This window comes from Plecotus auritus (assembly GCF_963455305.1).
Source record: "Plecotus auritus genome assembly, chromosome: 12".
In the NCBI taxonomy this organism is placed as follows: Eukaryota; Metazoa; Chordata; class Mammalia; order Chiroptera; family Vespertilionidae; genus Plecotus; species Plecotus auritus.
Genome location: NC_137778.1, coordinates 25,490,419 through 25,505,846, shown reverse-complemented (window position 1 = coordinate 25,505,846; position 15,428 = coordinate 25,490,419). Strand labels below are relative to the sequence as shown.

The window sequence follows — 15,428 nt, the reverse complement described above, 5'->3', positions numbered from 1 at the left end:
GTAATGTCCATCGCTACACATTTCCCCCATCTTTCAGGTAATTTGTGGATACCGTCCCAATAGAACTTTTGTTTTGAGGCAGACCATTCAGAGACCCAATTGCCCACTTCTTCGTACGTTTTGAAGTGCTGCTTAGAAAGTGTGTGTGCCATTGATCGGAACAAGTGGTAATCTGAAGGAGCAAGGTCTGGTGAATACTCTGGTGGGTTAATACTTCCCAGGCAAGATCTTTTAACGTGTCTTTAACTGGTTTTGAAGTGTGTGATGGTGTGTCATCATGAAGCAAAATTACTTTGCCATGTCTTCTGGCCCATTCTGGTCATTTCACGATCAAAGTGTGCTTCAAATTGATTATTTGTTGTCGGTAGCCATTAGTACTAATGGTTTCACCTGGTTTTAGAAGCTCATACTACACCACACCTTCCTGATCCCACCAAATGCAGAGCATTTTCTTCTTTCTGAAGCGATTTGGCCTTGCAGTTGATGTTGATGGTTGACCTGGATCAACCCATGATTTTGCGCGCTTGGGATTCTCAAAATAAATCCACTTTTCATCGCCAGTCACAATTCGATGCAAAAAAGACTTTCTTTCGTGCCATTGAAGCAACATTTTACTGATGACTTTTCGGTTTTCCATTTGTCTTTTGTTCAGTTTATGTGGCACCCATTTTCCTTCCTTTAAAATCTTCCCATTTCTTGTAAACAATCGGAAATTATTTGCTGAGCAACGTTTAATCTTTCTGCAAGTTGTTTTTGAGTTTGACACGCATCTTCATCCAATAATGCTTGTAATTGTTGGCCTTCAAACTTTTTTGGTTGACCAGGACATTCTTTGTCTTTCACATCGAAATCATCACTTTTAAAGCATTTAAACCAGCGTTCACAAGTATCTTGAGATGGAGCATGTTCACCATAAGCTTCCCGAAGTATACGATAGCTTTCAGCAGCACTTTTCTTCAAAATAAAGTAATGAGTTAAAACTTCCTGCAAATGCTCTTTTTGTGGCACAAAATTCGACATTTTTAAGCGTAAAAGTATCTATGATGTTAACACCTTCACCAAACGACATATGAAGTTTTGAAGCTTGTTGTCAATACAACAAAATAGCATACATATCAAATTGCATATATATCAACATATGTGTAACTCCATCTATTGAAAAAAAATCCGCATTATTAACTGGTACACCTAGTACATTAGGTAGAAGAATGATTTGTTAAGCTATCAGTCTTAAACATAGTGGCATTTCTGCAATGAAATATCTTCACACCTGTATCTGGAAAAGTGCTTTACTTATAGCAAACTTATTAGTAGAGTGTTTGAGAGAGGTCAAGGAAATTGCAATAATGGGGAAAGGGGAAATAGGACTATAACTGTAACTACTTTCAAAACTGGTACTTTTTGTAAGTTTCATATTTGAAGTGAAAATAAAATGACATTTGTAAGAAATTCCAGCAACTTTCTGTGCCTTAAAGGAGAAATAATCTTCCCACAGAATAAGATGTCATGACTTTTTGGTGTGAAAAATATAATTTGAAATTTGGGATCCAACTGAAGATGAGTCAGGTGAAGGTGAAGATCAATTTAGTAGTCATTGGTTATAGAGTTAACATATGCATTCAAGGCCTTTGATGTACTAGGCACTAAGTGAACAGAGAGAGACTTTGTCCTCATGGAGTTAATAGTTTAATTGGGGTGTAGACAAGTACAGTGATAGGGCCATGTGAGCTGCAGTGGCAGCTCAGAGGAGAGACACCTCCTCTACAGTATGTCTAAGCTGAGGAGTAGGAGTTGTTTGCCAGGGAAATTGATGTGGAAGTGCTGGAGGGTGAAGGCCCTGAAATGGGGAAGAACATAGCAAATTTGAAGAAAGAAAAAAGGAAGCTAAGTATGGATTGGACAGCAAGTGACCACAAGTGAGGCTGTAAAGATAAACGGGGGCCAGATAATGCTTGCCCTTATAAATTATTTAAGAAGTTTGGGTTCTGTCCTAAGAATTTTGTTTTAGAGAGATTATTATTTTTAAAAAAAATATATTTTATTGATTTTAGAGAGGAAGGGAAAGGGAGAGAGAGATAGAAATATTAATGATGAGAGAGAATCATTGATTGGCTGCCTCCTGCATGCCCCCTACTGGGGATCGAACCCATAACCCAGGTATGTACCCTTGGCCAGAATCAAACCTGGGACCCTTCAGTCCCCAGGCCAACACTCTATCCATTGAGCCAAACCAGCTAGGGCTAGAGAGATTATTTTGGGCGAGGTGTGTAGAAGGTAGGAAATAAGGCTGGAGTCAGGAAGACCACTTAGACAACTCTTAAAATAGTTTACTCAATCTCCACATAACAGATCTAAGGTAACTGAACTAGGGTAAAAGTAGTGAGGCTGGAGAGGAGTGGACAGATTTATTTAAGACGTTTTTGTGAGGTATTATCTGTAGGATTTTGTGATATACTAGTATTAGACTTGGGGGTGAGAGAAGGAGACACTGATTCTTGGGCAGCTTTACCTAGAGGGATTAAAGGAGGAACAGAGTTTTGGGAGAAGAAAATAAGAGTCCAAGGTTTGATGTCTATGAGTGAAATATTGTAGATGTCTGTAGGCAACTTGACATATGGTTATAAAAGTTGGGAGAGATGTCTGGGTTTAAATTGTACTATTTGAGACTGAGTAGAATAGAAGAGGCCCAGGATAGGAACTCCCTTTTGGAGATAGAAGGGGAATTTGTGTAAACAAACAAGCAAACAAAAAGAATTGTTTCTAAGAACTTACATATTGCCCTAGCCGGTTTGGCTTGGTGGATGGAGCGTCAGCCTGCGGACTGAGGGGTCCCGGGTTCAATTCTGGTCGGGGGCATGTGCCCGGGTTGCAGACTTGATCCTCAGGAGGCAGCCAATCAATGATTCTCTCTCATCATTGATGTTTCTGTCTTTCCCTTTCTCTTCCTTCCTCTCTGAAATCAATGAGGATATTTATAAATAAATAAATAAATACATATTTTTCTTCTGCTTATTTGTATTTATTTCTGTTTATTTTGTTTGCTACATCTCTTTCCTGTATTAGATTATAAGCAGGACCATGTTTCTTTTTGACCTTCATGTGCATATACTTGGCATATAATGTGCATATAATTTATGCACTCAATATTCATTGAATGAATAATTACTCTATTATTGTATTTCTTTTGTTCCTCATTTGAGTCTTTTCTTTGTGGGCATTCATTTTTGGAATTTCTTTTCTATATATGATAAGTTTTTCTCTTTAAATCGATATAATATAGATGTGTTTTTTTTAACTTGTCTTTATGAAAAATTTCAAATTTATAAGAAAGAAAATAGTTTAATCACTATCTACATAACCATCCAAATTATAAATTTATTGATTTTATCCCTAAATATTTAAACATCTCTCAAAAATAACATTTTATTCTATAATCATAACCACATTCTCACATTATTACATCTAACTAAATTATCAATTTCTTAATATAATAAAAAAACAGCCCATCTTAAAAATTTACCCTCTATACCTAAAATGCTTGTATTAGTTTACTATGGCTGCCATAACAAAATACCACAGACTTGGTGACTTAAACAACCGAAATTTATTTATTTATTTATTTATTTATTTTTTTAAATAAATCTTTATTCAGATTATTACAATTATTTCTCCTTTTTCCCCCCATAGCTCCCCTCCACCCATTTCCCACCCCACCTTCTGCCCTTACCTCCCCCTCACTGTCCTCATCTGTAGGTGTATGATTTTTGTCCAGTCTCTTCATGAACCCCCATACCCCTTTTTCCCTGAGAATTATCAGTCCACTCCCTTTCTATGCCCCTGATTCTATTATATTCACCAAATTATTCTGTTCCTCAGGTTTTTAATTCACTTGATTTTTAGGTTCACTTGTTGATAGATATGTATTTGTTGTTCATAATTTTTCTCTTTACTTTTTCCTTCTTCCTCTTCTTTAAGAATACCTTTCAGCATTTCATATAATACTGGTTTGGTGGTGATGAACTCCTTCAGCTTTTTCTTATCTGTGAAGCTCTTTATCCGCCCTTCAATTCTGAATGATAGCTTTGCTGGGTAGAGTAATCTTGGTTGTAGGTTCTTGCTATTCATCACATTGAAAATTTCTTGCCACTCCCGTCTGGCCTGCATAGTTTCTGTTGAGAAGTCAGCTGACAGTCGTATGGATGCTCCCTTGTAGGTAACTAACTGTTTTTCTCTTGCTGCTTTCAATATTCTCTCTTTGTCTTTTGTCCTTGGCATTTTAATTATGATGTGTCTTGGTGTGGTCCTCTTTGGATTCCTTTTGTTTGGGGTTCTGTGGGCTTCCTGGACTTTAAGTCTATTTCTTTCACCAGGTGGGGGAAGTTTTCGGTCATTATTTCTTCAAATAGGTTTTCAGTATCTTGCTCTCTCTCTTCTGGCACCCCCATAATTCTGATGTTGGTACGCTTGAAGTTGTCCCAGAGTCTTCTTACATTATCTTCAACTTTTTGGATTTTTTTTTTTTTTGCTTTTTGCTTTTTCGGTTGAGTGTTTTTTGCTTCTTTGTATTTCAATTCTTTGACTTGATTTTTGTGTTGCTCTTGTCTGTTTTTGGGTCTCTGTATAATATTTTTTATTTCAGTCAGTGTATGTTTAATTTCTAGTTGGTCCTTTTTCATATCTTCGAGGGTCTTGTTATATTTATCGGCCTTTTCTAGGATATTCTTAAAAAGCCTTATAACCGTGGTTTTGAATTCTATATCCAGTCGTTTGTTTTCCTCCATTTCTTTTGTTTGTGATCTGATTCTTTGACGCCGCATTTTCACTGCTTCCCTGAGTTGGTAAGGTAGATTTGTGTGCTAGGTTTCCAATATGGCCCAGTGGGTCTGCCTCCCCAGTTAACCTGAGGTGGACACTCTTGGTGCACCCCTTTGTGGACTGTGTGTACAGCCTTGTTGTAATTAAGTCTTTATTGTTGTTGGTATCACTGGGAAGAATTGACCTCCAGGCCAGTTGGCTGTAAGGATCAGCTGTGTCTATGCTGGGAGAAGTTCAGTGCTGGAGACAGCCTTATAGGATTAGACTTGCCAAATTGCAATAGCCTCTGTGCTCAGCTTGGATGGGGTGGAGTCTCAGTCTTGGCTTCCCGTCAGCCTTGCCCTTGCGCGCACGTGCGTGCCTTCAGACCTCTGCCTTCCCGGCTCCCGAGTCTCCGCCCGAGAGTCCAGACTCCCCCCACAAGAGCGTGAGTCCCCAGGGGCTCACCTGGAACTGGGGTTCACTGCAGTCAGAACTGGGGCTCAGTGCAGTCAGGAGCCTCTGACTCCCTTCCACTAGGGAAAGCCTGTGGCAACCTCCGCAGCCTTTGTGCGCACTGGCACGCGCGCGCTTTCAGTCCTCCGCCTTCCCCGGCTCCCGAGTCTCCGCCCGAGAGTCCAGATTCCCCCCACAAGAGTGTGGGTCCCCAGGGGCTTGCCTGGAACCGGGGTTCAGTGCAGTCAGAACTGGGGCCCAGTGCAGTCAGGAGCCTCTGACTCCCTTCCACTAGGGAAAGCCTGTGGCAACCTCCGCAGCCTTTGTGCGCACTGGCACGCGCGCGCCTTCGGACTTCTGCCTTTCCCAGCTCGAGTCTTTGCCCGAGAGTCCAGACTCCCCCCGTAAGAGCGTGGGTCCCCAGGGGCTCGCCCGGAACTGGGGTTCACTGCAGTCAGAACTGGGGTTCAGTGCGGTCGGGGGCTTCCTTCCCCCTTCCGCCAGAGAAAGCCAGCCAGGCTCTCAGCTGCCCTTCCCTCTACGCGCACAAAGACCCTTTGCCGTACCTCCAATTCTCTGTGAGCTTTTCTCTTTCCTTCTAGTTGTAGAATTTTCACTCAGCCAGCTTTCCTGTGGTTCTGGATGGTGTCCGTTCTGTCTTTTAGTTGTAGTTTTGAAATTGTTGTGCGAGGCAGCAGTTTAGGTGTTTACCTATGCCGCCATCTTGGTTTCTTCGAAATTTATTTTATCACAGTTCTGGAGTCTAGAAATCCAAGCTCAAGGGTTGGCAGGTTTTATTTCTCCTGAGGATGCTCTCCTTGGTTTGTAAAGGGCCACCTTTTCTGAGTCCTCACATGGTCTTTCCTCTGTGCACATACATCCCAGCTGTCTTTGGGTGTCCAAATTTCTTTTTATAAGGATACCAGTTAGATTGGATTAGGGCTCACCCTAATAGCCTCATTTTAACTTAATCACCTTTTAAAAGGACCTATCTGGGTGTTAGGACTTCAATATATGAATTTTGGGGGAAGTACAATTTTTTTAAAAAAATATTTTTATTGATTTCACAGAGAGAAAGGGAGAGGGAGAGAGAGATAGAAACATCAATGATGACAGAGAGAATCATTGATTCGCCGCTTCCTGCATGCTCCCTACTGGGGATTGAGCCCACAGCCCAGGCATATGTCCTGACTAGGAATTGAACTGTGATCTCCTGGTTCATAGGTTGATGCTCAACCACTGAGCTACACTTCATGACAGTGTTTTTTGCTATTGGTTCAATCAAATATAATCAAGGGCTATGCAATTGTTCTTTGTTGTACATTTCTTATGTCCATTTTAATCTACAGTACATCTCCCCACATTATCCTTTTTCTTTTCATGATACCTAATCAATTGTTCTTTATAATGTTCTGCATTTTGAATTTGTCTGATTTTTTTCACTGTTTTCTATTTCCTGTAAGCTGAAAGCTAGATCTAAAGATTTGTTTAAATTAAAACATTTTTGGACACCAGTATTTATGGTTGATGCTGTGTATATCATAATGCATTATATCTGGAGTTGCAGATCTGATTGTCCTACTCTTAGTGATGCTGAGATTGATCAGTGAGTAAAGCGGTGACAAATCTAATCATTCTATTATAAAGTTTATTTTTTCCCTTATAAGCAACATGTCATCTTTGGTACAGTACTTTGACTCTAAGTACAATATAGTGTTTTTTTAAAATATATTTTTTATTGATTTCAGAGAGGAAGGGAGAGATAGAAACATTAATGATGAGAGAGAATCATTGATTGGCTGCCTCCTGCATGCCCCTCACTGAGGATCGAACCCACAGCCCAGGCATGTACCCTGACTGGGACTTGAACCGTGACCTCCTGGTTCAAAGGTTGATGCTCAATCACTGAGCCATGCTGGTTGGGCAGTACCATATGGTTTTGATAATTGTTATTTAGGGTAGTGTGGTTGCCTAAATGCCGTCAGTAGGGTTGTTATGAGTCGTGAACATTTGTCATTTATTTGTTTTCAGCATTTGAACCTTTTCCTGCATTTGGCAAATCCCTCAATTTGTGAGTCAGTGCCTTCCTTTCACTAGAAAAGCTAAAAATGTTAGATGCTTTATTACCAGCCCCCTTTTTATCTCAGACATGGATACATGCCTAGGTTCCATTAGTATAATATACCTATCTCCAATTTTGGACCAGAAGCTAGTCATATTGAAAAAGATGATACTGTACAAAATCCATTCTGGTGATGGGTGGTAGCAGTAGCCATTCTTGTTTAGTTTTAGAAGCATCAGAAACAGAGGTTCTAAGTGTGGCATCCATCCAGTGTCTGACTGTTGGTTGTGCAAGCTATGATATTTGGGCACAGACACTGGACAGGTTGAGACATAGTCTTAGGTTTATTCTTGGCTATGTGGCCATTAAAAGTCCAGTTCCTTGCTGTTCTGGAGATACTTTAAAAAATAATTTTTTGCTTAGGTAGCTATAATTTGTTTTTCTTTTTAATAACTAACAACTCCAAGAGAAACACTTTGAAGGAATAATTTAGATGGGGGGCCCAGTGTCTTCCTAGGTCCTCCTTAAATCTACAGTTACATTTGTTTACCTCTTTTTAGTTTTTAAAAGTCATCTGCCCTGACTGGTTTGGCTCAGTGGATAGAGCGTCGGCCTGGGGACTGAAGGGTCCCAGGTTCGATTCCAGTCAAGTGCATGTACCTTGGTTGCGGGCACAGCCTCAGTGGGGAGTGTGCAGGAGGCAGCTGATCGATGTTTCTAACTCTCTATCCCTCTCCCTTCCTCTCTGTAAAATATCAGTAAAATATATTTAAAAAAAATAAAAGTCACCTTATATTTATATTCTTATTTCTTGTTCTTTGAGATGTAGTTTGTTATTGATTGTCAACTTTTAGAGATACTCATTGCTTTTTTGGGGTGGGAGCATTTTGAAGAGTTTATTAATTAATGGCATCTATTGCACTGTCTGAATTTTGGCCATGTGCATTTGTTAAAAATTTAATTAAAACCTTTTCAAGTGGCCACATAACTTATGCCAAACATGGCCTTTGAAATCTCCATCATCCTTTCCAACCTTTTCACATTTCTTCTCTCCTTCTTACCTCTCATCCTTCCATCAGTTCTATAAATGTTGAAAAAACCCTCATACCAGTTCTTCACTCTATTGGAAAACATATTCTCTGCACCTGCTCCTTCCTTTTGACCTGGCTTCTTCTTGCACACCTTTTACATCTTGGCTTAGACATTACCACTTGTAGATAACTTCTCTTTCTTGACTGGTCAGCCTGGTTAAGGTCCTTGGTCATATACTCTCATCGGCCCTGCAGCATTTGCTTTGCAGGTGTGATGAGTTACTTAGAACACTTTCTGTTATAAGTGGGAAACCCAACTCAAAAAGGAAAAAAGAGAATTTAGTGTCTCATATTATAGAAAAGCCCAAGTTTTGGGTCTGATTCAGGTATGGCTGCATTCAGAAACAAGTTTCTATTCCGTTTTGTTACCTTCATGCTCAGATTTCACACAACAGTCTTCACGAGTTCTAGGTTTCCATCCTCTCAAGTTCAAATCTAGTGGTAATAGAAACTATAAAAACATGAAGGCTTTATATCCTAGCATGTCTTTTTGAAGACTGGGTCAACAATGCTAAATTAGGAGAGGCAAGCTGAAACCCTAGAACAAGGCTGTTATATACCTGATATATGAAACATTGAGATAAAAACCTTTTATTGAAAAATAAAAGCAAAATTTACCTTACGTATCATATGAATACCAGTTTAACTTCATGCAGTTTAGTTATTTGTTCCCTTGTAGGCAACAAACAGCAACTCAGTCTTTCCAGAAAAAAATCAAGCAACTCAGTAATTGAATTTTTGAGAAAGCAGTTTATAGGCAGTTATAACCAAATGCAGACTTGAGAAGGATAGGAGATTCTTAGGAACATTTTCCCTGTTAAACCTTTATGTACATTCTTAAATTCAAACTTGGTGACTGAAGTTAATGTTTCATAGAAATTCAATGATAACTATAAAAGAAAACATTAAGCAAAAGCTCAAAAATACATCCAGTTCTTATAAAGCCTTAAGTATTTGTCACCTCTTAGTATCACCTTTATAGATTAAAACAAGACAATTTTCCTGGGACTGCTAATCACATATCATTGCCTCTGGTAGCTGCATGAAAACAAGTGTCCTTGAAGAAGCATACTTGTGTTACGCTAACAAAACACGTAAGAATTTGGTACTCTCCGTGCCCTTGTGGGGTAGCTGTTTGCAGGAGGACGCTGTCCCTTCCTGCGGGGGCAGCTGTGGGGATGAGGACACAGTGTTGTGTGTGACAGCTGACTGCAGGTCATAATAGCAAAAGCTTAAAGGTGGCCCGTGGGGTGGGGGGCTGTGGTTCAGACCCAAGAGGAGGTTGGGGAGAGGACATGCAGCAGTCTCAATGAAGGACCGACATGGGTAGTAGCACAACGCTGTGGCAGGGCAGTGCCCAGAGCAGCCATGTGCTGCACATGTTCCATGGCTCCACGGGGAAGCTGCAGTGGCAGCTGTGCAAGGGCGCATTTACCATGTTCAAGCGCATTCCTATGTTTGAGAGTGACTTCATCCAGATCAGCAAAAGAGGAGAAGTGATCGATGTGCACAACAGTATGCAAGTGGTTACTGTGGGCATTGCATATACCAGCCCCAACCTCACAATACCTGACGTCATGCTGCTGGCATGACCAGCTGTCAGCTGTGCAATCTATGCCAAACATGATCAACACACCCAGGGAAGGGTACTCAAGTCAGCGAAGACCTTGGAACTGACCACGCTGCTTCCTTTGAAGTTTGTAAAGTTGTCTGTTTACAGTCATGAGGAAAAACAGCTCCACTTGAAGCTTGCCACTGGTCGCTCTTTTTACCTACAATTATGCTCTCCTTCAGATGCAAAAGAAGATGCGTTTGCACACTGGGAAAACCTGGTGTTCTTCCTGAGACCACCAGAGGATGCTTATAGCGGTACCCGAGCCATACCATCTTGGGACTCGATGGACATACCTGTGTTGGAGGCAGAGGACAGGAAGAGCCCAGGAGTAAGTTTTTGCAGAGACTCTCAGAGAGGGGCCCGAGTGCTTTGAGAGAGCAACTGGAGGCTCCCAGGCTGCTCTCTTAGGCTGCCTGGGGAAACTGCACATGGAAGGACCAGGCCAGTAGAGCCACTGTGTGGAGGCCTTGCTACATTTGGGTGGTCCTGAGTGCATCTGAATATCCAACGTACCTTAGACCCTGTGCCTAATGTTGTAATGCCGTCGACAGCATTCTGACAGTCCAGTCTGTTCTGAAACACTTACATACTGCTGTGGACTCAGGCAGTCTGATCTTCTGTGGGACATTTTTAAAAAAAATAAATCTTTATTGTTCAGATTATTACAGGTGTTCCTCTTTTTTTTTTTTTCCCCCATAGCTGCCCTCCACCTGATTCCCCACCCCACCCCATGCCCTTACCCCCCGCCACTGTCTTCATCCATAGGTGTAAGATTTTTGTCCTATCTCTTCCCGCACCCCTCACACCCCCTTCCCTCTGAGAATTGTCTGTCCACTCCCTTTCTATGTCCCTGATTCTATTATATTCACCAGTCCATTCTGTTCTTCAGATTTTTTATTCACTTGATTTTTAGATTCACTTGTTGGTAGGTATGTATTTGATGTCATTTTGTTGTTCATAGTTTTTATCTTTACCTTTTTCTTCTTCTTCCTCTTCTTAAAGAATACCCTTCAGCATTTCATGTAATCCTGGTTTGGTGGTGATGAACTCCTTTAGCTTTTTCTTGTCTGTGAAGCTCTTTATCTGACCTTCAATTCTGAATGATAGCTTTGCTGGGTAGAGTAATCTTGGTTGTAGGTTCTTGCTGTTCATCACTTTGAATATTTCTTGCCACTCCCTTCTGGCCTGCATAGTTTCTGTTGAGAAATCAGCTGACAGTCATATGGGTACGCCCTTGTAGGTAACTAACCGTTTTTCTCTTGCTGCTCTAAAGAGTCTCTCTTTGTCTTTTGCCCTTGGCATTTTAATTATGATGTGTCTTGGTGTGGTCCTCTTTGGATTCCTTTTGTTTGGGGTTCTGTGGGCTTCCTGGACTTGTAAGTCTATTTCTTTCACCAGTTGGGGGAAGTTTTCTTTCTTTTTTTTTTTTTAAAATATATTTTACAGAGAGGAAAGGAGAGGGATAGAGAGTGAGAAACATCGATGAGAGAAACATCAATTCAGCTGCCTCTTGCACACTCCCCACTGGGGATGTGCCCGCAACCAAGGTACATGCCCTTGACCGGAATCGAACCTGGGACCCTTCAGTCCACAGGCTGACACTCTATCCACTGAGCCAAACCGGTTAGGGCTGGGGGAAGTTTTCTGTCATTTCTTCAAATAGGTTTTCAGTATCTTGCTCTCTCTCTTCTTCTGGCACCCCCATAATTTGGATGTTGGTACACTTGAAGTTGTCCCAGAGGTTCCTTACACTATCTTCATATTTTTGGATTCTTTTTTCTTTTTGTTTTTCTGGTTGGGTGTTTTTTGTTTCCTCATATTTCAGATCTTTGGTTTGATTCTTGGGGTACGTTGATCTACAGTTGAGTTTCTGTATATTCTTTATTTCAGACAGTGTATGCTTATTTTCTGACTGGTCCTTTTCCATTTTTTTGGCATTCTCATTAAGATCCTTAAAGGTCTCACTAAGTTCCTCAGCGGTTTTTAGAAGATTCTTGAGTAACCTTATAAATGTGGTTCTGAACTCTATGTCATCCAATAGTTTGCTTTCCTCCATTTCTTTCATTCGTGACATGTTTCTTTATCTCTGCATTTTGCTGCTTCCTTGTGTTGATGGAGTGGCTTTGTGTGGTAGGTGACCTATAGGGGCCAGTAGCTCAGCCTCCCCAATCACCTGAGGTGGACGCTCTTGGTACACCCCTTTGTGGGCTGAGTGCAAAGTCTTGGGGTAGTTAAGCCTTGATTGCTGTTGGTACACTGGATGGAATTGACCTCCAGGCCAATTGGCTGTGAGGACCCTCTGTGTCTATAATGGAAGAACTGCTGCGCTGGAGACACGCTTATGGTGCAGGATTTGTTTCAGTGGGGCTTTGGTGCTCACTGAGTCTCCCTCCTGAATGTGTCACTTATGGATGTGTGAGGAGTTGAAATCTGGTGTCTCACACTGACCACTAGGTACACTGGCTTCTGTATCTCCAATGGGGTGCAGGTCAGCTACTGTCTGAGGCCACCCAGCAGGAGCTGCAGCGAGAACTACAGTTTTCTCCTCTTTGCTTGGGGTTTGGAGGTTTTGGAGCTGTCTAACCTGGGCTGCAATTTTGCTAGGTTAAGCTGCGATAGGGCAGGCCATTCATATGCTAAAGCCGCTGCTTGGAGCTTGGGTGGGTTTGTAGGTTGTGCGGGGCGGGGTCTCAGGGTGTCACTAGGCTAGGGCGTGGCAAACAGCGATGGCTGCCAGTTAGCCGGCTCTGTGTCCCCGCATCCTGCGCCCCAGTGCAGTAAACAATTATTCCTACGCTCAGCCCTGCAAGCAAGCCACCCTCACTTTCTGACCGGATGGCAGACAGTCCAGCTTCTCCCCATAGGAGTTTGGGTCCCCCGTGTCTCCCTAGAAACTGGAGTTCAGAGTAATTGGGAGCTTGTCTCCCTTCGGGTTGAAAAAAGCAGCGCTCCCAGTCGCCCGCCGCCAGCCCGATTTGTGGGCCTCCAAACCTCAGCTTTTCAGCGCTTGTGCACGTCTCAATGCTCTTTTCTCTTTCCTTCTAGTTGTAGAACTTCCACCCAGCCAGCTTTCCCGTGGTTCTGGGTGATAGACGTTTTGTCTTTTAGTTGTAGTTTTGAAATTGTTGTGCGAGGCAGCAATTTAGGTGTTTACCTACGCCGCCATCTTGCATCCTCCCTGTGGGACATTTTTAACTATGAGAAAGCCCTTTCTTTATTTGAGCCAGGAACTGATATTTGCATAAATCAGTGGCATTGCAGCATGCTTTGCACACAGGTGCACAGTTTGTTAGTAGCTCTCAGAATGTAGGATGGACATAGCTTTTGACCAGTGGTCTTCCCTTAGGAATCTGTTTTGCAGAAATTGTAAAATAAGTATATAAAGTAAAAGTGTGAGGATGCTCACTGGTAAATCACACTAGTAATCTCCCTGGCACTGAAACCATCCAGCTTCAGCTGGTCCACAGGTATTCTCAACACTTCTTTCTGGTCACATGGACAATTCTGGGTCCCTTTCTCACAACTCCCAGCACATAGGAATCCACACTGGTTTCTGGCTCCACCATCTAGCTGCCTTTACTGATGCTGCTTCACGGTATCCTGTACCTTTGAGGAAAGTTAAAGTCTGTGGAGCCTTTACGGAAGGCTGAGAGTGTGCCAGTAGCCCTCAGAGCTCTCAGGTTTCCCAAATAGCTAATTATTTCTACCCCTGCCCCTATGTTTATCCTTCTGGGCAGGTTTGAAAACAAAACTCCCATGTCTGTCCCCGTAGATCAGTGGTTGGCAAACTCATTAGTCAACAGAGCTGCAGTTTGCCGACCACTGCCCTAGATCTACCTGAATCTCCCTTCTCCAACAATCCTGTGGAACCAAAAGGCTTAAGCTTTCCTCAAATCCTATCAGTAGGAGGAGGACCTTCCTCTCCACTTATGTAGTATTTTATATGCATGGTGGCCAGAGCTATAGTATTTTATGCTGAAAGATAGAATAATGGATTTTTTAAAAATACCTTTTTTCTGGACTGCTCTGTACTTTTGCAAATATGTTCTTGCTAAAGTGGTCATGCAAGTCAGCTTTAAGACTCAAAGCGGGAAGGAGCGGAATGGGGACATCTGTAAGAGTGTCAATAATAATAAAAAAAGTTAAAAAATAAGACTCAAAGCAGGGTCAATATCCCCTTTCTTCAAGGAAATCAGTAAATATTTGAGGACACAGATTTTCTGTGAAGATTAGCTGATTAAAAAGCAGGCCAAGTCCTTAGCACTGTGTTCACCACATAGTGATCACAGTGCTGTGATTGCTGCTATGTTGGCTGCTATGATTGCTCTGGTATTTCAAGGACATTAAAAGGGAACTTCCCAATCATTTGTTAGAAGTAAAATTTTCAGGGAATGCCTTTAAATATTATTTTGGATCTTGGCTTTCTCAGAATTGTGTAATCTTTTCTCTCAGACCTTCCTTTCTCTTCTCTATAAAATCTCTTTGTATTGCAGTGCATTCCTCTGAACATATCCTGTATGCACGCACTCACCCCCCTGGGCCCTCTCCCTTTATCCACACCTTGTATTTCCCTCTGCATATGTATATTCCTTGTGCATCCTTTTCCTCTTTGCAAGCACTCTCTTAACCTGAACCACTAGAAGCTGAGCTGGAGATGAATAGTCTGCACTCAAGGAAGATAAATAATTTAGAGATGTTAATCGAGAGAAGTTCAGATAAAGTGCATTGGCAATTCAAGTAGGAAGAAATCATTTGTAGTAGGAGATGATGAAAGAGGTAGCTGTTGAGCCGAGTTTTGAAGGATTATAGCATCTAGATGTGTCCAGATGAGAGAGGAAGGGTGCTTTCTTATTTTTTTTTCTTCAAAAGAAACAATTTAAAAGCAGCGCAATTGTGAGTGCATGTTTGAGTGACAGCTACTTTTAATCTGTGTGAGCCAAAAGGAAGGGTAATTTAGGTAAAGGGAACAACATAACCCTAAAGGTAGGATGTTGGATATGTATATGGGGCTATTTACTCTATTAGAGATTAAAATTCAAAATTTAAAATGCTTATTAGTTAAAAATAACAGTAATAAAGGCATTGCATGTTAACTTAAATAACATTTTAAAGAAACGTAACTATCTCTAAAACAAAACAATTTAGTGAGAAGACAGCATCATTATACATTTGGCAAATCCCCTTAATGTCTACCTTATTAGAAGACAGACTCTCATTTGTACTATTGCATTCGCTCTGCTGTAGTATGTTGTTTGAGTTGAAGTGTATAAAGAGCAGCTGGCCATTAACCTTTACTTTTAATCACCACTCATCTGGGGCTGGCATAGAAGCTGAGAGTGTAGGCTTTTGAAGGTCTCCTCCAAGTGCATACTGTTTAACTGGAATTAATAAGATAAAAAATGAATATTTT

The 15,428-nt window shown here is 41.4% G+C and overlaps 2 protein-coding genes across 4 annotated transcripts in view; both read left to right on the top strand.

The window, feature by feature from the left end:
• The window catches only part of RABGAP1L (RAB GTPase activating protein 1 like), a 516,407-nt gene that overhangs the window by 55,980 nt on the left and 444,999 nt on the right, over window positions 1-15,428 (top strand). The gene's annotated exons all lie outside the window — the stretch shown is intronic.
• On the top strand, window positions 9,726-10,391 carry GARIN6 (golgi associated RAB2 interactor family member 6; the record flags this gene model as incomplete). The annotated part of the gene is given in 2 exon segments (XM_080647809.1): window positions 9,726-9,992; window positions 9,996-10,391. Coding segments are annotated over 2 exon segments (663 nt in total).